The sequence below is a fragment of the Jaculus jaculus genome, chromosome X (genome assembly GCF_020740685.1).
Source record: "Jaculus jaculus isolate mJacJac1 chromosome X, mJacJac1.mat.Y.cur, whole genome shotgun sequence".
In the NCBI taxonomy this organism is placed as follows: domain Eukaryota; kingdom Metazoa; phylum Chordata; class Mammalia; order Rodentia; family Dipodidae; genus Jaculus; species Jaculus jaculus.
The window spans coordinates 58,333,403-58,360,602 of NC_059125.1; the positions used below are offsets into that span (position 1 = coordinate 58,333,403).

General features: G+C 41.5%; 1 protein-coding gene across 1 annotated transcript in view; it reads left to right on the plus strand.

Moving 5' to 3' along the window:
• The window catches only part of Msn (moesin), a 94,898-nt gene that overhangs the window by 31,581 nt on the left and 36,117 nt on the right, over positions 1 to 27,200 (plus strand). The window contains exon 3 of the mRNA XM_004661009.2: positions 26,420 to 26,503. Within this exon, the coding sequence (XP_004661066.1) occupies positions 26,420 to 26,503 (84 nt within the window). The remainder of the gene's footprint in view (positions 1 to 26,419; positions 26,504 to 27,200) is intronic.

Sequence of the window (27,200 nt, forward strand, 5' to 3'; positions counted from 1 at the left end):
TTGGCTTTGCAGGCAAGTGCCTTAACCACTAAGCCATCTCTCCAGTCCTATTACTTTGTTTTGTGAGCCCTTAATAGACCTGTTAGTAGGGGTCTCCTTCTTGCTTTCCTTTTCCTTGTATGCCAGTTGTCCTCCAAGGTGAAAATAATTTGAGCCAGAGGCCCTGTGGGATCTGATATTGCGGTGTAGTGGGGAGTCAACTTAGCCTAGTGCCTTCCTGATAAGTGAATGAACTGTGGGGCAAGGTGGTCTAGATCCATTATTTATTTTTCTCCAGTGCTTTTGCATAGGAAAGGAGTGGGCTACTGTGTGATTATTTGGAATGTTGACTAATCATCTTTGGCTAACTTTCAGATAAGAATAATGCTATCCATCTTCTTTGGAAAGAAGAATGCGAAAAGAGCTCTCAGTCCAAGTTTCAGACCATGTAATCAGTGGTGTTATCAGCCTAAAAATACCTGATCTAGCCAAGGAATTGGAAAATTTTCCCATGGGAAATTTCCATGTTTTTGTATGTATATTAACAGTAGGTTTTACTGCATGGTATGGCAGAACCTGCCTGTAATCCCTACACTCCAGAGGCTGAGTCTTGAGCTATGTAGCTATGTAGTGTCTTTGAGGAAGCCTTGGCTACATAGCAAGATCCTACCCTATCTCAAAAAAAAAAATAAAAAAAAAATAAAAAAAAAAGGGAAGGAACCAACCAACTGAACAAACAAAAGAGTAGGTTTAACATTTTAATAAACCCTTTGAGATATAGCCATAGGTAAGAACTTTCTGAAAAGAGCTCAGTGGTACAAAAAATAACTCAAAGAGTTGACAAATGGGAAATATGAGATTAGAAAGGCTGATGCACAACAAAGGGCATAGTCACCAGAGGGAAGAGAATGGGTGAAAAGCTTTGCTTCAGACAAGGCCTTCCTTGATATCTAGAATATATAAGAACTTCAAATTCAAAAATCAAACACACTAAAAACCTTCCCAACATTTAATAAGGTAATGAACTGTACAGACAGTTCTCAAAAGAAGAAATACAAATGGCTAGTAAATACTTTGAAGAGTGTTCAACATCATCCTTAGTCATCAGGGATGTACAAATTCAAATTACCATGAGATTGCATCTGATTCTAGTCAGAGTGGCTAATATCAAGAAACATATGTTGGCAAGGACGTGGTGAAAGAGGAACCTTTCTTCTTCACTGCTTTTGGGAATGTAAGCTGGTGCAGCCACTTTGGAAATTAATACAAAAATTTCTCAAAGAAACTGTCATATGACCTACCTGTTACCACTTTTGGACCTATCCACAAAGAACTATATCGTACCACAGAGATACTTGCATCCTGTCTTGCTGGTACTATTCACAATAGCAAGGAAATAGAATCAACCAGATGTTCATTAACAGATGGATGGGTAAAGAAAATCTGGTACACAGACATAAAGAGATTTTATTCACCTGTAAAGAAAAATGAACTCATGACATTTTATGGGAAAATAGAATAGGAAATTTTTATTAAGCAATTACCCACATCACACATTTTCAATCATGCAGGTCCTCATTTTTTTATTTTCATTATTCATTTCTGTGGTGTATTTCAATTTTTTTTCCAAGGTAGGGTCTCACTCAAGCCCAGGCTGACCTGGAACTCTGCAGCTGTAGGCTGTCCTCCAACTCATGGCATCCTCCTACCTCAGCCCTCCAAATCCTGGGATAAAAGATGTGCATCAGCATGATCTGCTCTTATTATTTATTTATGTATATGTGTGTATGTATATGATGTGTGTATGAATATGCATGTGCCACAGTATATGTGTGTAGGTCTGAGGGCAACCTTTGGGTATTTCTCTTCTCCTTCCACCTTTGTGCGTGCGTGCGTGCGTGCGTGCATGTGTGTGTGTTGAAGCAGGGACTCATGCTAGCCCAGGCTGACCTGGAATTTACCCACTCTGGTCTTGAACTCATGGCAATCCTCCTACTTCAGCCTCCAGAATGCTGAGATTAAAGTGTGTACCACCATGCCCAGCTCCTTCTACCTTCTTTTGAGACAGTCTTGTCTCTGCTGCTTGAGGCATCCCAATGCCATAGTTTTATTAGGATTATAGACATGTGTGCTATGTTAAATCTGGCTTTATCTGAAGAGAACTGTACTCAAGTTGGTAGTCTTGGAAGCAAGTGTGTTTAACCGTGGAGTCATCTCCCTATTCCCATATCCTACGTTTTAATCTATGTGGATGTCATGAAGCTAGAACGGGGACCATGATGAGAAAATAAGGCCTTAATGGATGGGTGGAGGGGGAAAAGGGGGAATATAATGCATGTGACGTGAAAGCAGAGGGGGATGGGGGGAGAAAAGGGACCAAAAAGAGTAGGCAGAGGGTAGGTGGGGGGTGGGGGAGAAGGATCAATGAAAACATTGTATGTATTAAAATGCCATAATGGTACCACTTACTTTGTATGTTAATTTTAAAAGACATCATTTGAAAAGCATTTTAAAAAAGCAAAGAATATGCAACAGAGATTATGTATGTGGCCCACAAGAAACGATTTACCAAAAAGTAGACTGTGCTTTGGACTACCAATTTATTATATATCCATTTCTTTTTCATTTTGTTTTTCTGAGACAGGAGCTCACTGTGTTGTTCAGTCTGGTCTCAAAGGATCCTCCTACCTTAACTTAACATGCACCTCGGTTGACAGGTGAATACTACTGTACCTCTATCTTTTTTGGTTTTCTGAGGTAGGATTTCACTCTAGTCCAGGCTGGCCCGGAATTCACTTTGTAGTCTCAGGGTGGCATCAAATTTATGGCAATACTCCTGCCTCTGCCTCCTGAGTGCTGGGATTAAAGGTGTGTGCCACCATACCCAGCCTCTATACCTCTATTTTTTTTCCTCAGGTAGTGTTTCACTCTAGCTCAGGCTGACCTGGAATTTACTATGTAGTCTCAGGGTGGCCTCAAACTCATGGTGATCCTCTTACCTCCCAAGTGCTGGGATTAAAGGCGTGTGCCACCATACCCAGCCTCTATACCTTTTTCTTGACGCAGGCACATTGTGTGTAGGCTTTTGAATTCTGATGTATGATTGGATTGCTTGTTGCAAATCATGATTTTTTTTTCCATGTTGGTTATCAGCCAACTAAACCATGCTGTCTCTTTTTGGAGTACAATTGGAGGCCATAATTTTCTGTAAGAATAGAATTAAAATTGTATACTTAGAGTAGGAAAAACTTATAGATGATGCTTTTTCTCTAGCTCACTATTCCTTTGTACAACTTCTATTCATTGCAGATGACCCAAAATCTGGCCAGTGTGCAGCTGCTGTTGATAGTAATTAGAGAGATTGGAAAACACAAACAAAAAAGTTCAAAGCTGTACTCAATGGGGAATTCCAGAACTATAGCCAGCTCTTTCTGTTCATTCCCCTATACTCCATCCCTGGTTTTTGAGCCTCTTCAAATCAAATCTGCCTTTTTGCGGAGTTCCTCCTTTTATTGTATTTGGAGGAAGACAGATTGTTTGGAGTTGTTGCGGTTACACTCCAGTGGGGCTGTACTGGTAGGCTTACCCAGTTTGTGAGGCAGTTCCAGCTCCATCTATAGGCTTTAGACTCAATGTACAATGCTAGCTGTTGTGATGTTATTTGGATGGCAGTCATACTATGCTGAGTCTTAGAGAATCTTGGTGTGAAAAAGAGTATGGGGCTAAGGCCAAGTCACCCTTTTTCAAAGGTCAGAGATGCAAGAGGACTTGACCCAAGCCATCCTAGGATACATCCTAGGATTGATTGCCTTACCTTCTCCCTGCTGTGCCCACCTTCTCCAACCATACCTGGACTTCCTGACCAGGGCTAATACCTGAGGCACAAAGGAGTTAATAGTGCTCATTTCATTAAGCTTCTTACTCCTTCCTTTCCTAGATCCCCCAAAGCCCTGTACCCATACTTAGGAATAGAGTAGATGTGAGGAATATTCAAAGACCCTTCTCTCTTTTAAGGACTGAAGCATATCTGGGGATAGTCAGTGAGTGAGGTTTACTGAAATGAGTATTCAGATGACAAGGTGACTATTCTAAGTGGAGTTACATCAGGCCATTCTGTGACTTTTGGGGTTGAGTGTCTGGCCATCATTGTTCAAGTTGAATTTGAGGGAAAGCAGGATGGTAGCCATAGATAAATTAAGTAGACTTAGTCTTAGAACTATTCTCAACCGCTAGTTAAAGCTGCAAGAATATAAGCACAACATTTTAATTTCTGACAATTAATTTTCCTATCATTAAAGTAGAGATTAGAATGGGTGAGCAAGGGTATTCCATTCATTGAACTTTATGCGGCAAAGTGCTTGAGTGTGAGAATGTATGTAACAGACTGAAGGTGCTATAATTGTCCTTTTCTCCTAAATAGTTTTCATCATATTTTATTAAGTATTTAAGATCAAAGAATTTTAGGATCCTAGTTAGGCTCTGCCTCTGATTTGTAAGTGTGCCCCCAGGATTGCAATAGCCTTGTATGATTTCTTTAAATAGATGTGGAAACTGATTCTTGAATCATTGGTAAAGCCCAAGACTGATCTGGTTTGCAGTGAACACCCCACCCCCCACCCACTTCAGTGTATTCTGTTGCTTCTTGGGTGGAGAAATCAGCCTGAGAATCTTTGTGGGTATATTTGTCACTTTGTAAAGAGGAACCCCATCTCTGAGAAGCCTTGAAAGTCACAGGATGAGGGAGTTGGAAAAGGGGAAGAGGTGTATGAGACCCATGGTGGAAGGGTGATTACAGGTTGGGGTGGGAAGGATAGAGAATGTGCAGAGGGCACAAACAATTAGAGGAACCCTTACTCAAGAGGACAAAACCGTATATAAAATCAGTGAATTCCTGCCCCTTCTCATAAACCAGGCATCCTTCCTGTGTTGGTAGCTTTCATTTCTTTGCATATGTGGGGGGAGGGGTATGAAGAGGTAGGGGTAAGAAAATCTTGTTCTGGCTGCCCTTCCAGGGTAGGTAGGTGTACATTTTCTCCATATGAATTGAAAGTGTGTTGTTATACTGAGCTTCCTCTGTTTTGGAGAGTCATTCCTATGAGTCTGTGGGTGCTATAACAGGGCAGTACTTAAAATACTAAGATGGTTTTAGTGGGGCTGTGAAACAGAATGAACTTCCTCTCTCTCTTGTACATTAGTACACCTTGTCTGGCTCATTTTTCTGTTACTTATAGCTCACCTCTCCCCCAAATCTGATGAGCTAGTATCTAATACTGATTTGGTGAGAAGGTCTCTAATTTGTTCTCTTCTGATAAATTCTGGGATGTCATGTAGCCTGAATAGGAGGCCTTAATTCTTAACTCAAGGCCTGTGGGAGAGTTTTCATTTATCATATGTTTCTCTGTGTCATTTGGAAGTAAAAATTGTTTGCTTTTTGTATTGTGCCCTAGTACATGAAGTCTCTATGCAGAATGTCATGAACTATTTTCCATTTAACTTATTTTTTTGTGACAGTCTCTTACATGCCAACTTTTTTTCTAGAAATTGGCTTAGAAATGCCCTTACCTAGAAATCTCTCTTGTCTCTCTATTTTCCCAATTTTGGCCTGGATGCTCCTTTGTGTTTTCACAGTTGCTTCTGGTTACAACTGTCCTTGTAGTATCCAAGGGTAATTCCTTATTCACTGTTCTACACATTGCCTTCCTCTAATAAAAATTCCTCTTAGCCAATTGTGGTGGCATATACCTATAAGCCAAGCCCTTTGGATGTAGGAGAATGTCCAGTTGAAGACCACCCTCTCCCTCCCTCCCCCCCCCCTCTCTCTCTCTCTGTGTGTGTGTGATGCATTGTGTGTATGTATACATTATTGTCTTGGGTGTGAATCTTTTTTGCAACATGTGGGGTTGGCTAAAACATAGCTTTACTTGTTTTCACAGACCTTCCTAAAATTATGGGTAGATTCTCAGGTTTTTCTTTGGATTACAGTTGCCCAGGCTATTAGAGAAGCTGCTGCATAATTTCTGTGGTGATTCTGGTATGCCTATTTTTTTTTTTACTACTTTATGAAAATATTAGATAAATTTTGGGGCAATTGGAAGGAATATTTGTATTCTGCCTAAAGAACGGATATATGTGTGGGGTAGCTGGTGTTTCATCAGTATTCACCTGAGCATTAGAGGGTGTGAAGATACAATTTTGTGACAGTCGTGGTGCTAAATGCTCTGTATTATTGCTGGGTAGGTTTTTCCTGACTTCAGTAAGTTGGTAGATGGGCTTATACTTTAGAAGGCAAGATTTGGCTTTATCAACTCAAAAACAAAACCAGAGCCAGATGTTATCTCAAGTTATGTAGAGACCAAAATGAATAAATTAAATGCTCTGTATTCTCTTGCAAACTCTCTCCCCCCACCCTTTTCTGTTAGTCCCCACAAGGGGCTTTTCTAAAAAAAAAAAAAAAAAATCACAGAGCCACAGATCCCCACCGCACTCTGCTAGAAGTAGATGTATTTTGGTATGTGTAGTATGTAGTGCATGCATATGTGTAGAGGCCAGAGGACATCAGATGTCTTCCTCCTCTTACTCCATTGAGATCAGGTTTTTCACTGAACCCAGAGCTCTAATTTTTATCTAGACTGGCTGATCTGCATGCCCCAGTGATACTTTTGTCTCATCTCCTCTGTGCTGCAGTTACAGGCACGCACTACCATGTGTGGCGTTTTTATGCGGTGGCTGGGGATCAAATTCAGGTCTTTATGCTTTCACAACAAGCGTTATTACTACTGAGCCATCTTCCCAACCCAAGGTGGGTATTTTAGGTATTTATTTATTTATTTATTTTTGGTTTTCGAGGTAGGGTCTCACTCTAGCCCAGGCTGACCTGGAATTCACTATGGAGTCTCAGGGTGGCCTCGAACTCACAGCGATCCTCGTACCTCTGCCTCCCGAGTGCTGGGATTAAAGGCATGCACCACCACGCCAGGCTAGGTATTTATTTTTATTTTACTTTATTTTACTTATTTTCAAGGAGAGAGAGAGAGAGAGAGAGGGAGAGAGGAGGAGAGATTGGGGGGTGGGGAAGAGATGTTGTGTGCTAGGGCCTCTTGCCACCAAAAAGGAATGTACCACTTTATGTATCTGTCTTTGCTAGGGAATCAAACCAAGGTTGTCAGGTTTTATAAGCAGTTGTCTTTAATCACTGAGTAAACTCCCCAGCATTTTTGAGAAGCTTTCTTTTTTTTTTCCTTTGGTTTTTTGAAGTAGGGTCTCACTCTAGCCCAGGCTGACCTGGAATTCACTATGGAGTCCCAGGGTGGCCTCGAACTCATGGCGATTCTCCTACCTCTGCCTCCTGAGTGTCATGGGATTAAAGGTGTGCGTCACCACGCCTGGGAACGAACTCCAGGCACATGCACCTCCTTCTGCATCTGGCTTATGTGAGTTCTGGGGAATTCAACCAGATTCCTTTGGCTTTGCAGGCAAAGGCCTCAACCTCTAAACCATCTCTCCAGCCCAGAAACTTGCTTTTCTTTTCTTTTTCTTTTTTTGTTTTTGTTTTTTCAATTTAGGGTCTCACTCTAGCCCAGGCTGACCTGGAATTCACTACGAAGTCTCAGGTCTCAGGGTGGTCTAGAACTCATGGCGCTCCTCTTACCTCTACCTCCTCTACCTCCTGAGTGCTGACATTAAAGGCGTGTGCCACCATGCCTGGCTAAGAAGCTTTATTTTCTTTATGTGTGTGTATGCATGCATGTGTGCACATATGTGGTTTATGGTATATACCAGATTATGGTATATACCAGTATGTGCCAATTCACATGTCCTCTGTGCACACATGTAGAGGTCAGAAGAGCATGTGTGTCCTCTCTCAATTTTCCACCTTATTACTCTCGTACTGTGCTGGGGCTCTCCATTTTAGTTTTTGTAGTTGTTTTTACTTTTAATTTAGTTTAGTTTAGGTTAGGTTAGTTTAGTTTTGTTGAGAGAGAAAGAGGCAGATAGAGAATGGGTGTGCCAGGGCCTTCAGCTGCTGCAAATAAACTCCAGACGCATGTGCCACCTTGTGCATCTGGCCTACGTGGGTCCTGGGGAATCAAACCGAGGTCCTTTGGCTTTGCAGGCAAGTGCCTTAATCGCTAAGCCACCTCTCCAGCACCCCCCCCCCACCTTTTTGTTTTTTTTGAATTAGGATCCCATGCTAGCTTAGGCTGACCTGGAATTCACTATATAGTCTCAGGGTGGCCTTGAATTTATGGAGATCCTCCTACCTCTGTCTTCTGAGTGCTGGGATTAAAGGTGTGAGCCACCATGCCTGGCCATTTTATTTTTTTATTTTAGCATTCAACTAGTTGACCAGGGATCTCCAATAATTCTGTCTGTACTCATTTCGGCACTGGGGTTACAAGCATATGGGGCATACCTAGATTTTTTTAAAAAAAATATTTATTTATTTATTTGAGAGCGACAGACACAGAGAGAAAGACAGAGGGAGAGAGAGAGAATGGGCGCGCCAGGGCTTCCAGCCTCTGCAAACGAACTCCAGACGCATGCGCCCCCTTTTGCATCTGGCTAATGTGGGACCTGGGGAACTGAGCCTTGAACCGGGGTCCTTAGGCTTCACAGGCAAGCGCTTAGCCGCTAAGCCATCTCTCCAGCCCACCTAGATTTTTTTATGTGGGTGCTAGAGATATAACTTAGGTTCGCATACTTCCATAACAAATGCTCTTATCCACGAAGCCATCTCTCCAGTCCCAAGAGGACATGCATTTTCTTAAGGCCTATATGATACATTTTATTCTTCATGCAGGCAAGAATTGTATTGAGCTGGAAGATTAGATATGGGTGCCAGTACACTGGGTGGGACTAGGAGCATCCTACTTGAGCATGGCTATCCAAAAGATCTCTTATAAGCCCAGAAAAGGCTCATGTTGTACTGAAGGTCTGTGCTCTGTGAGACAGTACTGAGGAATGACATTTGCTTTCTGATTTCTCACCCTGGATTCAGTGAGGAGGCCCTCCCTGAATGTTCACATGGAATGTTCGGCCACATTCTTTACTATATTTATAGGCTGGGAAGGGAAAACAAAGGGGAGACAGGGAGTGAGCTGGTTAGAAAGGAGTGAAGACAGATTCAACAATGTGTGACTCTGTGATACCACATACCCCATGAAGACTCCTTTCAGTTTGTTGGAGAAGCTGCTTCTGTGTTTGAAGTAATTTTCCTTTTTCAAGTGTCCAGTGCTACTCTAGGCCCATTAACTTTGTGCTTCTTTATCAGAAATGCCAGTGCTGGTATATAAGACACATGTGTTGGACTGGGGCTATTGCTCAGTTGGTTTAGAACTCGCCTGGTATGCACAAGGCTCTGGGTTCTATCCTTAGCACCACACAAACCGAGCATGTTGGCACACACCTGTAGTCACAGTAGGTGGAGGGAGGCAAGAGAATCAGTTCAGGGTCATGTGGAGTTTGAGGCCAGACTGGGATCCTATCTAAAAAAAAGAAAAATAAGCAAACAAATATATACTCATGTTTAGTGAGATTTGAGTATCTCTTGTTTCATTAATCAGGAAAGAAACGTGGCATATTGTCGTCCAGTCTCCAAATGTAAGACAACTTGGCAGTTTTGTGTTTTCAGCAAGCTCGTTTTTTTTGGAAACAACTTGGACTGTCATCATTTACTGGGAGGTATAGATCCATCAATGTGGAAGGTTCTTCCAGTGTTAGCCAGTCACCCTTCCTGTTCCTTCTCTGTGAACATGGGAGATTTATTGAAGATTATTTAGCCTGACCAGGCAGAGAACTCTAGCTCCCTCTCTAGTCAACCAGATCCTCCTCCACAGAGGGGAAGTGTGGTAATGACATTATCTTTCCCCAGGCAGCCACGTGTTCTCTGAGGACAGGATGTGGGGAGGGCTGGGCCTCAGTCACAGGGAGTGGGGGATGGCATGGGTAAGTGGGCTGGGGTGTAGCCATGAAGGGTGGTGCCGGTTTCTTTGGCTTTGAGATTCATGAAGAGCCCCTGTATTCTCAAGTGTTCACTCATGTGTGCATCCTCCCCCTCCCCCCATGGCATGTCTGTATTCTTACCTTACGAAAGAACTTACCTAAAAACACCTGTGTGTATGAGGCCTAGCTCTTTGGCCAACAGAAGTGCTATAGCTTTGAGTGAATGGGGCCAGAGTGTTCGCTGTACCAATCCATGCATAATTCCCCCTTTCATGAGGCATTTTGGCAAGGTATTATTCAGGAGCTGGGCCCCAATAGACAAAGGAGGCCCCTTGCTCTTTCTCAGGGCCCTAGTAGATTACCTCCTCCAGAAGGCTTCTTAGCACTTTGAGGTGATTTGCATGTTTAGTTTCCTTTTAGGCCCCATCCTCTTCTCCCTGCCCCCATTTCTTCTGCTGGGGACCTCAGGAGATATACTGCCTGGGGTGGGGAAAAGAGGATGTAGCTAGCTTCCTGTGCAAAGGAGGGTGGGGCGCCTGCTTTCCTGCTTGTCTGCCCACCCAGCCGCCATTCACCCTCTGGTTGCGGAACTGCCTTAAGAGTTCAGTTCAGAGTCACCAGAGGCTAGAGGGTCTCTCTGGGGTGTAGGAATGGAGATTTGCACACTTTAGTTCCTCTTCACGATGGGAATTGATGGAAGGACCTTTAGAAACCAACTACTAGAACTCACTTTGAGATTCATGAAGAGCCCCTGTATTGCAGGTGAAGTAACTCATACTATAAGAAGCTAGTGGAAGAGCTAGACTGAGTAGAATTCTAGAAGACCAGACCTGAAACTGCTAGTTCAGTGGATTGCAAACTGGGTAAGCTGCCTGGTGAGCTGCAGCAGGCTAAGTAAGTCAGAGCCTAAGACTCCAGGGGGCATTAGATTTCTTGATGTAGGGCTCTACAGTTTAGCAGATGACCTGCCAACATGCATTCTCTTAACTGGATTCAACCTTGTATGAGACACAGTAGAGACACTGTTCTATAGAAGGGAGAAATGGAGGTTCTGTGAGGTAGGTAAATGCAACTTGTTTAGCTGAGCATCATGGCGGCAACCTATAGTTCTAATACTTGGGAAACTGAGATCAGAGGATTTTCATGAGTTCGAGGTCATCCTGGTCTACAAAGTGAGATCCTGTCTCAGGAGAAGAAGAGAAGGAAATGTGGTCAAATGTAGAAATAAATCTAGCATCTGGGTCTCCTTAATTACCAGTACACTGTTGTTTGCCCTTCTAAATTTCTCTTAAAGTCACAAATGGTCCTTTGAATTTTTGCCTATTAAAGCCCAGACTGTTTCAAAATCAGAACAATCCTGTCTCAGCTTCCCAAGTACTGGGATTATAGGTGTGCACCATAATAGCCAGCTGAAAATGTTGCTTTTTAAAAATTTTATTTTTATTCATTTATTTATTTGACAGAGAAAGAGGGAGAGAGAAAGAGAGAGAGAGAGAGAGAGAGAGAGAGAGAGAATGGGCGCGCCAGGGCCTCCAGCCAGTGCAGACGGATGCTAGACACATTTGTCCCTTGTGCATCTGGCTAACGTGGGTCCTGGGAAATTGAACCTGGGTCCTTTGTCTTTGTAGGGAAATGCCTTAACTACTAAGCTATCCCTCCAGCCCCTGAAAATGTTGCTTTTTATGTCACTAAATCTTCTCTGTTTTCTGTAAAATGGTGTTGTCATACAGTGTTGAAGCCAGTGAGACAGTGCATGAGGGCAGGTGTCTTTCAAACTGTATATCACTACACAAAATGAGATAGTATTTTCATTGTGTAAAGTGAGGTAGACTCCCTCGAAGAATTGGAATTGCTACATGGCAGGTGCTTTCCTATACATAAAGGAGATACTACCACCTTTACAACAACTTGGTAAGCTGGGCATTTCACTCCCACTTCACTTATAGGAACTGAGGCTTCCAGAGGTCTAGAGGTTTCTAATGCCCTGGTATTCTCCCTTCAGAGTGTCAAGTCTCTGCAAAGAAGTCCTAATCATTTGGTGATTTCCAGCTCAATACCTGTCTTACTCTATTCGACCTCCTTTGGCGATGGTGCTACTAGTTCTTACTGCTCACAAGTCGGGGGCTCTGTATCCTCACATTTTCTCCCACAAAACGGCCCCCAAATTATATGGTCTTTCACTAATAAGAGAGCTACTTTTTGACCGAGCAGAGAGGTCTACCAGTATCCTAGGGTTGAAAAAGGCTGTTGAGTTAGGATCAGAACCTGTGCCCTTGCAACCCTAACAAAGCAGGCTCCTCAATAAACCAAGTAAAAGAGCCAAAGAAATAGTCAAAAGTATAGATAGATAGATAGATAGATAGATAGATAGATAGATAGATAGATCTATTTAGTGTATCCACATTGGGAAGAGGGAAAAATATATCCACTGATAACCATATGTCCATCATTGGAGTCCTGACATGAGGTTTAGGTTTAAGAGAGATCAGAAGTATGGTATTTATAGCCAGTCAGTGTCAAAGTGCAGCCTTGTTCATTATTGCCTCTCCTTCCAGGTGGTCTGGCAAGTTTTCAGAACTGTGTAAATTCTTCTTCTGGGTGGAAAGTTCCCTCTCTGGCTGGTACCAGGCTTCAGCCTTTCCCAGCATAAGATTCATGGGGAAAATTCTAATTCCTTGTGTGCCTTATTTCAATAGTCTGTTAGGCAAAGGTAGTATCTCTTTATAATATCTTTATGCCTGTGAGGATGGTTAGCAGGCCACACAGATTTGGCTTGTTTGGAAGCAGGGATTTTCCATCCTTTCAAAGAGAGAAAACATTTAAAATAAATGTAGGGCTAGGCATGGGGGTATAATAAGCTTGTAATCCTAGCACTAGGTAGGTAGATTCAGGAGGATCAGTAGCCCAAGGTCATCCTTGGCTATATAACTACTTTGAAACCAACCTGAACCACATCAGGCCCTGTCTCAAAAAGCCAAAATTATAAACCCTGTTGTTTACACATGGTTTTATAATACCTAAACTAATTAGAAATCTAATTACATTGTAGAGTTTGCTCTCAAAGGTAAGGAATCCTTTATGCTAAAGGGGCTCTTTATAGGGTTTCTTCTTCTTTTTTAATACACAGTAAAATTTGTTGCTATGCTTTGAAAACTACTTAATTAGGGCTAGAGAGATGGCTTGGCAGTTAGGGCACTTGCCTGTGAAGCCCAAGGATGCAGGTTTGATTCCCCAGGACCCACAAAAGCCAGATGAACATGCATCTAGGATTCGTGTGCAGTGGCTGGAGGCCCTGGTGCTCCCATTTTGTTTCTGTCAGCATCTTTCTCTTTATATATACAGCTCTCTCAAATAAATAAATAAATAAACATTTAAAAATTTATTCATTTTTTGAAAATTTCATACATGTACATAAGGTTTATTTATTTATTTATTTATTGGTTTTTCGAGGTAGGGTCTTACTCTAGCCCAGGCTGACCTGTAATTCACTCTATTCTCAGGGTGGCCTCAAACTCACAGCGATCCTCCTACTTCTGCCTCCTAAGTGCTGGGATTAAAGACGTGTGCCACCATGCCCAGATAATTATGTAAAGTATTTTGATTATAGTTACTCCCATTACCTTATCTTGTCCCCCTACCATTACCAGTGAACACTATCCTCTTCCCACCTAGTTATCCTCCTACTTCCATGTCTTTTTTGTGCATGTGACCTGCTGAGTTTAACTAAGGTTGCTTAGGGGAGCATGTGCATGAGTAGGGGGTTATTTACTGGAGCATAGGCCACTTACCAGTGGTGATACCATGGAAGAACATGATTCCTTCTAGCCCAGCAGCAATTAACTGCCAATAATTCCACAGGGAAGGGTTCTTTGAGGGGTCTTCTGGGGGACCCTATCCTTCCATAGCTAAATGGAGTTTTGTTTTAAGTCATCACTGTTAGAGTAGTTGTAATAAATTGGGTCAAAGGGAAGAGGTCAACATTTATGATGTGACAAGTACTTTCCTATCTATTATTTTAAGTATCCCAATAACTCTGTACTGAGGCTGAAATTATTAAAACTATTTTTGAAATTAGGATTTGTGCCTCACTGATTCTGGGGATAAAAGCTAGGGCTTTAGGCATGCTAGCTAGGTAACCACTTTACTGCTAAGCTACATCCCAACTCTGGAAGCTAGTTTTAGCAAGAGAAAGGTCAAAGAGATTGTGAAACTTCTTTCCGCTTTGTCCTTGAAAGAGCTTACTTAGGCTACTATTTCTAGAATAAGGACTTCAATTTTGTGGGTTCTCCAGATACAAGGTTTGGCTGTATACTCACCAAGAAGGTAGATAGGAAGCCAACTCTACTGTAGGTTGAAAACCATGTTTTGTGGCTGGGCCTGGAGGCCTCCCCCTGTGCCACAACAGGAATGAAGGTATCCTAGAGACATTTGTGCTCCTCCCTATGACCATCCCACTATTGAAACAGTATACCCTAAGGAATTAGAATTTTCACCAGGAATATCATGCTGGGAGACAGTAAAAGCTGAAGGTTGGTGAGAAAAAGAGAGATAGAACGAACTTGTCCACCAGAAAGAGATTGTCACAGTTCTCACCACTTGTCAGAACACCTGGAAGGAAAGACAGTGAGGGACAGGGTATCATTTTGACCAAAACTGCTTAGCTATGCATACCATACATCTGGCCCTCTACTTAAGTCTGATCCCCATGTCAGGAACCCAAAGATAGGCTTGGAGGAAACACTGGATATCTTTGTCCCAATGGGGACACATGGAATAAATCTTTTTCTGCTTTTCACTATCAATTTGGCTTACCAAGCCTGGTTTGTAAGGGTTTCTAGGAGACAGGATCTAACCCTAACTCAGCTAACATTTGCATAGTTGATTGGTCCTGGCTTCTGCAGTTATACCACCCAAGGACACAGGCAAGACAGGGCAAGATCTTGATGGGCAACTGATGGAACGTAAGCTAGGGGTTGGATCAGCTCCCATGTGCTTCAAAGACATGATGCAAAGGGTTGCTGTAGTGTGCTTCTGAAGATGGAATAAAGTCCTTTTCTGGTGCACTGGGCAGAACTGGCATCTTCAGCAACCAAAAATGGTCTGTGTCTCCAGTCTACAGATAGGTCAATCCTGAAACTGAATGGAGAGAGTGAAGCCTACCTGGGTGTGGCCTCAAATAAAGGCTTCTCATATTTGGATGCTTATCATTAACAATGGGCTTACCTTCTTTTTATTTATTTCATATTGTAGCATCTTTGAAATTTTATGGAAATTGAATATTGTTCTTGGATGCCTGGATATAAACCCATTCCTTGTTTCTTTTATTCTCTGTATCTTTTTTTTTCATGTTGCTACAAAAGATTTAGTCTCAAGCTGGGGAAATGGCTTGGTGGTTAAGGTGTTTACCTGTGAAACCTAAGCACCCTGGTTCAATTCCCCAGGGCCCGTGTAAGCCAGATGCACAAAGGGGCACATGCGTTTGGAGTTTGCAGTGGCTGGAGGCCCTGGTGTGCCCATTGTCTCTTTCTATCTTCCACTTTCTCAAATAAATAAATAAATAAATTTTTTTTTTAAAGACAGTCTCCCTAGAATGAGTGGTGATGAATGTCTTAGCATGACAATTAGAGTTCTTTTCTGTTGAAAGCTATACTTCAAACAATGTTAGGTTGGAGTTTTTCATGGAAGAAAGCTGGTCTGGCACAACATTCTTTATCCACATATTCCCTCCAGATGTAAAGTAACATGTGTGAAATGTCTACTCTTTTAAAGACCTAGGGTGGTGCTATGGCCTGTGAAATAAGCTATTAGACCAAGAGTCAAGATTTAAAAAAAAATAATCATTATTATTAGTAGTAATAGTATTAGTAGTAGTAGCATCATTAGTGGAACCTGGGATGGAACCCAGGTCTTCATTATTGCTAGGAGAACACTATACTACTAAGCCAAACTCCCAGCCCAAGCACCAGGTCTTTATTTATATTGAAAATTTGTATACATATATATGATGCATTTTGATTATAATCCCTTCCCATTACCTTCTCTTGTCCCCTCTGTGACCCCCTTCCACTGAACCCCTTCTTCCCAACTAGTTCCTCTTCTATTTTGATTTTTTTATGGTATATTTGTGTGGCCCAGGGAATTTAGTTAAGGTTGCTTGCATGGACATTTGTTAGTTATTTACCAGAGAACATGCAATTTACCTGTAGCTTCACTGCTGCATAAAATGTCTTCCCCTTCTCCAGCAACCATCAGCTGCCAATAACTCCTCAGGAAGGGATGAGGAGCCTCATGTCTTCCTTTATCGTTCATGACAGAATGTTAGTGAGTCTAGTATTATGCAAATCTTCCAAGCACCAAGTTGTGTGTTGCTGGACATGGACATCCCTTTCAGGTCTGACAGTTTTGGATTCTATACTTTTTGTTGTCATGAAAAACAAAGATGAAGGGGGAGGGGATATGATGGAGAGTGGAGTTTCAAAGGGGAAAGTGGGTGGAGAAATTACCAAGGGATATTGTTTACAATTATGGAAGTTGTCAATAAAAAATAAATTAAAAAATAAAAAAAACAAAGATGAGAAGTTCAGAAGGGAAGAATGAGATGATATTCAGAGGAATGCTAAATACACTGTGGGGTAACTCAAATGCTCAGGAAGGAGATCTGAGTGGGGCTAGGGCAGTGTTTGCTTCCGGATATGTCATAGCATAATTTCTTTTGATAGGGAGACCAGGAGTTGGACATAGACATACACTAAGGGGTAGTTTCCTTCCAAAGTTTTACATGTAGAGAGAAAAAGAAGGTACTCTGTTTGGGCCTGTGGTTGAAAAGGCTGGATTGGGCTGAGGAGATGGCCCAGAAGTTAAAGCCACTTGCTTGTAAAGCCTGATGGCCTGGGTTCAGTTCCCCAGTTCCCATGTACAACTAGGTGAACAAAGTGGTACATGTATCTGGAGTTTGTTTGGAGTGATTGGAGGCTCTGGTGCACCTATTCTGTGTGTTTGTCTTCCTTCCTTCCTTCCTTCCCTCCCTCCCTCCCTCCCTCCCTCCCTCCCTCCCTCCCTCCCTCCCTCCCTCCCTCCCTTCTTTCTTTTTTTCTTTCTCTTTTTCTGTCCTCCTCTCTCAAATAACTAAATATATTTTTATGAGACTGATGCTCTGCCTACTGCGCTAATGAGGCACCTGTAAATATATTTTTAAATAAAAGGCTTCATTGATGAAGTGCAGTTTGAAACTGATTTTCTCCATCTATGGCATCTGTCCTCAGCTCTCTTTCAGTAGAGATGAGGTTGTAATATTCTTGTCACTAACAGGCATTGAGTAATTGAAAGAGTAGCACTTCTCCATTATGACCTAATTTCTCAGTTGAAATGCTTGTCTCTTATGCTGTTGCAAATACCTTCTCATTGCTGGAACAAATATCCCACCAGAAGCAGTTTATGGGAAGAAAGGGTTTATTTCAGGCTACAGAATACAGGGAAACACCATCATTGGTGGAGCAGGCTGATTCACTTCTATGATCCATAGCAGAGAGGCATCACCAACAGCCAACAAACATCCAGAACTCAAACAGCTCTTTTTCTTTTACTGTTTTATTTTATTTTGTTTTTTGGTTTTTTGAAGTATGGTTTAACTTTAGACCAGGCAGACCTGAAATTCACTCTGTAGTCTCAGGGTGGCATTGAACTCACGGCAGTCCTCCTACCTCTGCCTCCCAAGTGCTGGGATTAAAGGTGTGTGCCACCATGCCCAGCTACTCTTTTTTTTTTTAATTTTTTTTGGTTGACAACTTCCATAATTGTAGACAGTAACCAATAGTAATTCCCTCCCTCTGCACACTTTCCCCTTTGAAACACCACTCTCCATCATACCCCTTTCCTCTGTTAATCAGTCTCTTTTATTTTTATGTCATCTTTTAGGATGGTCTTGTGTAGGTAGTGTCAGGCACTGTGAGGTCATGGATATCTAGGCTATTTTGTGTCTGGAGGAGTGTGATGTGATGAGTCCTACCCTTCCTTTGGCTCTTACATTCTTTCTGCCACCTCTTCTGTAATGGACCCTGAGCCTTGGAAAGTGAGATAGAGATGTTTCAGTGTTGATTACTCTTTTGTTACTTCTTACTATGGTGCCTTCTGAGTCATCCCAAGATCACCACCATCTGAAAAGAGAAGCTTCTCTAACCAAAAGTGAGAGTAGCATTAATATATGGGAATGCACATTAAGAGAAGTGCTTATTGGGCAGTTTGGTAAGCATAGTACATTCATTTAGACAGATATCAGCAGATATTACACCCCTAGAGCTCATGATTACTTCTGTTGTAGGTTTTCAGTATCAGGGATGTATTTCCTCCCATGGAGCAGACCTCCAGTCCAATTACAGAGGGGTTGGTTTCCCCCATAACAGACATGTCACTATTGCACCCATTGGCTCATTTGGCCTGCCTGGACAAATTTAAGGCTTGCAGTGTCTATTGTTGAGTGTCTTCACTGGTGATTTCTCTGTCTCCCATTGAACTGCATACACTGTGGCTTTTTCCAGCTTTCTGTCAGCTGGTCTACATGGAGGAGGTTTTCAGCTCAGCTCCAGCAGGATTTCTCAGAGACCTTGCAGCCCAACAATGTGGAGTCTTCAGCAATAGAGTCTTACCATGTATTCCTGGTGAAAATACAAGGGCCTTGGGAATGTTTGGGGGCATCAGTGATCTCTCTGACCAACAACTTGCTGGAAGGTATCCCACTGAAAATTTTGTAGTAACAATCTATGGTTTCTTGGTGTTCCATTGTCCAAAAAAGTAGGTTTCCATATGACTTATTTATATCCTCCTAGATTTTGATTAGCCCTCCCTCCACATTTCCTTTACTCAATCTCTTCTCACCTCACTTAGGGCTTTTCACTTCCATTAATCTGTTCTTCTACTTACATGTATCCAATACCATCCTCTTAAGTCCCTCCCTAAATCCCATTCTATTCCCTTTCTAGCTTACTGGCTTTTGCTACTGAGTTTTATTCCTACTGACATAGAAGTCCTATCATTCAAATTGGCTCTTTACATACCTTAGGACTGGATTAAAAGCTCTCCCCCTGTGACAACTCCTCTAGGAGGCTGCTGGAAAGTTAAGTAGGAAGCTTAACATTAATAAAATGTTCCTGAGGCCATGGGGTACATACATTCACATTTAAACCATCACATATGCCTCCTGGAGCAGCTGGAGTGATTGAAAAACTAATTCTGAACCATTAAAGTATAAGTGTGGGTGGGGTTTGGTATTGTTCTCCTTTCTAGAAACTCAAGACAAGACATACACATAGTAAAGTTTAACCCTAGACATGTCTTACTGGAAACATTGAAGGTTAGGAAATGGGTTGGAAGGCATAAGGACAAACAACTATACCTAGTACCATTTCCAAATCATCAGGGAAGAGAATGAGAAGAGGAATAGTGGTGGGGTTTGGAGTACTAGGGTTCCTAGACTAGAGATTCAAAGTAACCATTGCATTCACCATTGAGAAAACAAGTGCTTGAAGCAGTTCTATTACCTTAAAATGCAAGAGACACCAGGTCCTGCCCTGGCCTTATCCTTCATAGCAAGAAACATTGGATGGTGGTGGGTTGGGTGGGACTGTGGTGATTGCTTTTGGCTGGGGAAGAAACTGGAGGTCTGAGGTGAGCCTAATAGGGTTTCATCTTCCTCTGGCTCCTCTTCTCCAATTATAGCTGCCTCCTCCTTTTTCACATTATCAGCACCACTGAAAGCACTGAGGAGACGGGCAGTACTTCAGAATGAGGAGATGGCAGGTGAAGTCATGGAGCTCAGATGCAACTGGGCTGACTGAAAAGTTCTGGCCCAGAGTGACTTAGGGGCCAGTGCTTCCCAGATATACCCAGTGTTTGTACTTTAGTCAAAATAGTTGCAAGGACATTATCTGAAGATACTAGTGAAATTTAGCATGACCAGAGAGGTAGGTGGAGTAACTTGTGGAAGGAGCTCTAGGAATGTCCAGAGACTTGTCTTCACCACTTGCTGACAGAGTAAATGTGGCTTTACTGATGTTGTGTGAGACTGTGGATGATGGAGCTGCACAAAGTTGGCATTTAGTAAGTGTTGATTGACATCCTTCTGTTATCTGCTCCCTGTGTACTTCAGGTGTTTATCTGTCACTTGGCATCTGTTAATACCCAATCCTTTCCAGCTGAAGCAGGTTAATTTGTGTTTATTTTTCTCTCCTTTCCTCTCTTCCCTCATTTCCCCTCTCCTCCTCTCCACTTGGAAAAAGCCACCATATAGTTCAGGAACACACAACAGGCAAGGGAAAACCATGGCCAAGACCCGTTTGCTATGGCTGAGCTACTGCTCACCTGGGAGCTCTTGGCTTTAAGAAAAAGGAGTTCTTTATTTGACACTTCCCAGCCCAGAGCCTAAAGCATCCAAACTGCTGCTGCTAAAGCAGAGTTAGCATCTGGCTGGATTATTTGTCTCAGGCTAGCCAACTGGGAGGATATAGGAGCAATCCTAGTTTGTTGAAGGCTTTGTGTGATAGGCCACCAAGGTGGGTTTTTGTATATGCTCAGAGAAGGCCTTGTTGTGAGAAATGCCTATGTTCAACTGTTCAGTAAGTAACAGTGGTTTATTATTTTTGGACTAGCAGTAGGAGGGCTAGTTTGCCTGACAAGATGATACCTCCTTTAAATGCATACCTCATAGCTTTGGTTTTCTTTGTTCCTTAAACCCTGATGTTCTCTGTAGATATAGTCTTTGATTTTAGCATATGCCTATATACTCATACCCACTTTAAGGAAGGGATGTACTGTACAAAGGTTTTACTGCTAAGGACTGGATATTAAAATGCTACCTTGTCCAGGTCAGCTTTCATATTCCCTGGTAGGGAAATTTTTGTTTAATCAGAATGTTTCATTTTCATGATATTTTAACCTCTCAAGTGAGACTACTCCTTTCTCTGCATCAAGAGAACAGAGGTCAGACTCAAAAGTAAGACAGTGGGTGCCCAGTAATGGCAAGTGTCCATTTGGACCCTTTGTGACAGTGAAGCTGGACCACAGCTCCTCTAGTATAACATATAACATGGCTGCTACTCTTATAAACTCACAGCAACTGTGGTTTACTGCACAAGACTGAGCTAGTCAGCATTCCTTCGTGGGTGGATGGGGAGGGTTGAATAAGAATTATCAGTTAGTTGATGGCTGCTGGGTGAGAAGGAGTCATTTTCTTCAGTGGTTCAGTCACTGGTAGGTTGCCTATATTTCAGTAAATGCTCAACCTAGTTTATCTTGAGGGTCATTAAAATAACTCACGAATCTGGGCGTGGTGGCACATGCCTTTAATCCCAGCACTCAGGAGGCAGAGGTAGGAGGATTGCCATGAGTTTGAGTAGGAGGGTGTGACTATTTAGGAAGAAGAAAGGATTTAGTTGGAGTGGGATGAGGACAAGAAAAGATAATAGGAGTAATGTTATTAAAATATATTGTGTTATACATATGAAATCATTAAAAACAATTTTTTTTTTGTTCTTTGGTTTTTCGAGGTAGGGTCTCATTCTAGCTCAGGCTGACCTGGAATTCACTATGGAGTCTCAGGGTGGCCTCGAACTATCCTACATCTGCCTCCCGAGTGCTGGGATTAAAGGCATGCACCACCATGCCCTGCAAAAAAAAAAAAAAAAAAAAAAAAAGACAAAATAATTTTAAAAAGAAAACTTTTCTTATAAATATTTGAGTGCAAACTCTAGGCCAACATTGGTCCCACCCTTGGCCAGTTCCATGAAGATGTTAGGTCAACATGATCTGAATTTACATGATCTGCAAGAGATGCTGTCTTACTTCCTTGCAAATTTATTCCTATAGGGTGAGTTTAAGGGAACTCTGATGTTGTGCTGTTTCCCTGAATTCTAGCACTTTTCTCAATTTTCTTGCCAAAAGTCCAGTTCTATTCTACATCATTCCACTGGGAAGTTCTAGGCTCACTGTACACTGCCAACAGTATTTGGGTCTAGCATTCTAGTATAGCCATCGAAGCTTTTCACATGCCCTACCAGCCTCTCTCTGTCTCTCTGTCTACCCTTCACTCTGATGTCCTTCTTTACCTTGGAGTAAGCTTACACAGTTGCTTTTAAACAGGTCATCTGTATCCCTTCCTCTATCTAGGCTATCACACACATTGTATATTCAACCAGGAATATCTGGGTATTCCTCCATTTGTTCCTATCATCTATCTCCCTTTTCCAAAACCCATCTTGGTCTCAGAGAACTATGTAAGTAATTACTCGTGATTCTTAATTACTGCAGAAAGTTTCTCTGTTCTTTTGTTCTAGTGTTTCTTGGAGTCTTAACTTTTTCTTCATAGTTTTTTGGTAATTCAGTAATTACCTCAAGGTTATGGAATGGCTCTATAGCTATGTTCCAATTGTAGTTTTTGAAACACCATATTCTACCAGTAGTGAAAGAAATGAAATAAAGTTGTAGGAGGTTCCTTAACCTGAAATATTCCTGTCCATGAATAGCATTTGAAATGTGAAAGATCTATGAATGTGGCTTGAAAATATTTGGGGAAACACTGTATCTATACTGAATACATACAGACTTTTTTTATTCCTTAGACATTTGCATTGTATTAGCATATTTCTGTGGTGGTAGAAATTGATTCCAGGGCCTTGTGCATGCTAGGCAAGGACTGCATTACTAAGCTACATCCTAGCACTTACATTTGGTATTGAAAGTTGTTTAGAGATAATTCAAATAACACAACAGGAAAATAAAAAATAACACAGGAGGATGTTTATAGGTTATATGCAAATACTGTGACACTGAATATAAAGGACTTGAACATCTGTGGAGTTTGATGTCCATGGGGGTCCTTTAGCCAATACCTCATGGATACTGATACATGACAGTATTTATTTTCACTATCCTCTAACCTATAATTTAGGCTAATTTTCAATTACGAATATAGGCAAAAATTCACTAATAGGGGAAAGTAATACCTGTGATATTGTCACCAGTTGGAATCTAAGATATTTTACTCAAAATTTAGAAGACTAGATTTCTCAAAATATCATTTATACTCAATACAAATTATAAATTACAGTAATAACTATTGAGATTAAGCACTAGGTAATTACTTAACATAATACATAGCCACATATTATTAAATCTTGACATCTACTTCAATATAATTAGTCTCCTTGCATTTGTTTTATTTCATGAATATAAAAATATTCTGGAAAGTGTCCCTTCACCAGACTGGCAAGAAAAGTCCATGACATAAAAAGGTCAAGTGGTAAGATGTCTTCACCTCCATATATGCTATGCTGTATCTATCTACCTCCCGTCACAATTCCATACCTTGTTCATAGTAGGCAACTGCTACACTACTGAGCTATATCCCTATCTCTCTATATGTTTATATCTTATAGTCTCCAGCTTGGTACTTATTTACATACCTATGATTTTTTGAGTAACAGTTTAATTTTGGGTAATGGTGAGGTAATTCTGAATAGACATAAACCTTGTGGTAAGAATAAACCAATGTGGGCTGGAGAGATGGATTAGCAGTTTAGCACTTGCCTGTGAAGCCCAAGGACCCTGGATCCAGGCTTGATTCCGCAGGACCCGCGTTAGCCAGATGCACAAGAGGGCGCACGCATCTGGAGTTTGTTTGCAGTGGCTAAGCAGCCCTGGTATGCCCACTCTCCTCTCTCTCTCTCTCTCTCTCTCTTTCTCTCTCTGCCTCTTTCTTTCTCTGTCTGTCACTCTCAAATAAATAAATAAAAATAAACAATAAAAAATTTTTAAAAATGAATAAAGCAATGTATGAGAAAGGCCACTAGCCTCATTTTGTTCTGTCTTCTGAGTCATTGGATATTTTGAAATCCTTCACCTCAGCCTAGCTCCAGGATGGTTTGATGATGGATATAGCATGGTGACACTCCCTCCCAAATTCCAGCCCATTGGTCTGTATTCACCCTACTACATGAGAATTACTGAATTGGCAGGAAGCCTAGGGTAACACCAAGTCAAGGTGGCTAACCTTGCTTTACTCCCATGGGGCACTTGCCTTACTTGTTCCTGCCTTTAGGTCCTTTCCTGTCCCATTGTCAGTCCTGAAATAGACTTCCTCTTTGGATCTCTAGTGAGATTTATTTACAAAGTTATTCTCTAGGTTTAGTGTTTGACAGAGTTCTTTAGCTAGCAAAATGATGTCTGCCCCCTTGTCTGTGCTACCCAACTCTTACGTTCAGGAAAGCCCCAGAGGTTCAAAGACTTAAAAGGGTTAGCCATTCCACAGAGTCGCATCATTGACAATGCTGTATTTAGCTCTTCCCTCAATAGTAAGTAGTATGTCACGATCTTAGAAATCATAGGTTTTTTCTTTTCATAATTTAATTAAGGAAGAATGTACCCACTATTCAAAATAAAGACATTATTCTAATTATTTATACCCTTTACAAAGCTGAGTTCATGTATTACATGAAATCTTACTTATACTTACTAATATTACTAAAATGTCTTCCTTAAGCATAAAACAGACTCTCCAAGCATTTTTTGGTTCTGTAACAAGCCATCTTGTGGCTGTGTCTTATAGATTATTTGAGCAAAATATCTAGTACTTTGCAAATTTATCTTTTTTTTTTTTTTTGGTTTTATGAGGTAGGGTCTCACTGTAGCCCAGGCTGACCTGGAACTCATTCCATAGCCCCAGGCTGTTCTCAAACTCACAGCAATCCTCCCACCTCTGCCTCCCACTATACCTGGCTTGATATTTTTTTTTAAATGGAAGATGTTATTTTGTAAGAGGAAACATTAGTTTCAATTGTAAAGTTTGGATTTAAACGTGAATTCAGACTGTCACTTACTAGCATTATGACTTTCTGCAAGTATCTATGTTTTCATTCTCAATGCAATGTGGAAATAATGATTTCTTCTTAAAGGGTGACTATTGGTATTATGAAGAATAGTGAATGTGAAATATCTACTGAATAAGTACATTTGAATACATGTCCGGTGCTGCTTATAGGATTGATGCAACTTTGAGGCCAGCCTGGTCTATGTAGAGTTCCAGGCCAGACAGCTAGGACTATACACTGAGACCCTATTTCACAAAACTAACAAAATCAAAATAGAGGACTGGGCATGGTGGCAGATGCCTTTAATCTCAGCACTTGAGAGGCAGAGGTAGGAGGATCGCCATGAATTTGAGGCTACACTGAGATGACACAGTGAATTCCAGGTCAGCCTGAGCTAGAATGAAACCCTACCTCGAAACATTTAAAAAAAAATCAAGATAGAAACCCTAAAATAGCAAAGGAAGCTAGTGCTTATTATTACTATAATTATTGCCATCATCACTGCTAAGTTTTTATCCAAAAGAAAAGCTCTCCAGGGCTGGAGAGATGGCTCAGCATTTAAAGCATTTACCTGCAAAGCCAAAGGACCTTGGTTTGACTCTCCAGGACCCACATAAGCCAGATGCACGAGGGGTCTATGTGTTTGGAGTTCATTTTCAGTGGCTGGAGGCCCTGTCACACCCATTCTCTCTCCCTCCCTCTCTCTCTCTCTCTCTCTCTCTCTCTCTCTCTCTCTCTCTCTCATAAATAAATAAACAAATATATTTTTAAAAAGAAAGAAAAGAAAAGCTCTCCAACAATGTAATTTCAGCTATCATTGACCTAGGTCACGAAATCTATTTCTAAGGTGGTGGCTGTGTTTTCTTGTACCTACGTGTGTCAACTACCTCTTATTTTGGTTTGTGCTTGTTCACATCTCTTGACCCCTACATTGAATCAGCTCCGTAGAACATTTTTATGGTATATACCAACCTCAACTGAGGCCCTCTGTCTTTCATGCCTAGGGAAACCATTAAGATGTAAATACGGGAAACATTAACAGTGCAAGGCAATATATATAGAACCATAGGCACCATCACTAGGATGGCCCTTAGAGATAGCCTCAGTTAACTGTCCCCTTCAATCCCTCTTCCGCCTTGCAAAAATGAAGGAAACTAAAATCCAGGAAAGGGACAAGACATCCAGGTTTGTAAATTGAGCCCTTATCTCTTGTCTCAGCAATATCTACTAGTGCCATAGATAATCCAGGCTGTAAATCAGAGCTGAGTAGAAAATGCCATGGGCTGGAGCTGGCTGGTATAGATGGGGAAGACTTGTGGGAAGAATTATAGTCAACACTTTCTTCCTCTTGGAAGTGGGGTGATTTGCATTATTTGCCTCTTGGTAAGCATGATCTGTGACTGGGTTTCTTTGTTTTTTGTCTTCAATAAGCTGTTTGGGAAGGAGTGAGATTATGACTTGTTCATGCCATCTCAATGTTTTACCATTTTCATATGAATTTCTGAAGTTCTTTTTCTTGGTATCCTAGTTTCTTCATCCAAAATTGAACAGAGACACTTGCCACAACCTCCACTGAGTTTTGTCACAGCCTCCACTGAGCATAGAGCCAGAAAACTAACCTGCCTTCTTTGATCTCATCCTAGATCAGTGTGCGTGTGACCACCATGGATGCAGAGCTGGAGTTTGCCATCCAGCCCAATACCACTGGCAAGCAATTGTTTGACCAGGTAAGGGAGGTGCCTTAGCCTCTTCCTCCTTTCCCAGTTATATCTTACACTGCAGACCATTCATGTCTTCTGCCCTTTGCCAAAGAATCTCCATTTCTCTTTTTCCTCCAAGAAAAGTCAGATCCAAGACTGACCTTAGACTTACCAAAAAAGGAGGCAAAGTTTAACTGGATACCTGAATCAACATGGCCCTCACTAATCCTATCCTTGAGCCTGAACAAGGGAAAAAAGAGAAAGGGAGTGTGGAGTGTGATTCTATGCTAGATGCTCCGAAAATATGAGCATATAGAATCTGCCATTCTACTTGAAATATATGTCTGTTTGTTTGTTTGTTTATTTATTTATTTAGAGACGGGGCCTCTAAGAAAAAAATCAAGGCTGCCCCTCAATTTCCAATGTATTGCAATCTAGCTCACAATCCTCCTTCCTTAGCCTCCCAAGTTCTGGGATCACAGGTGTGCCCTGCCGTGCCTGGCCTCTGGTGGGGTTGGAATGTTGGGGTTTCTTGTCACTTTGGAGGATTCTGATTCTCCTCTTTTTTTGTTCTTTGGGTCCCTCTACTGTATAAGAACTTCTCCAAAGTTGGGGAGAGGAAGGAAGAAAGGTCTTGTATAAATGTGCTAATTCTATTCCTTTGAATTACTGTGTCTGAGATAGTACAGTGTTAGGAATTAGGATACTAGTGATGGGTGGAGAA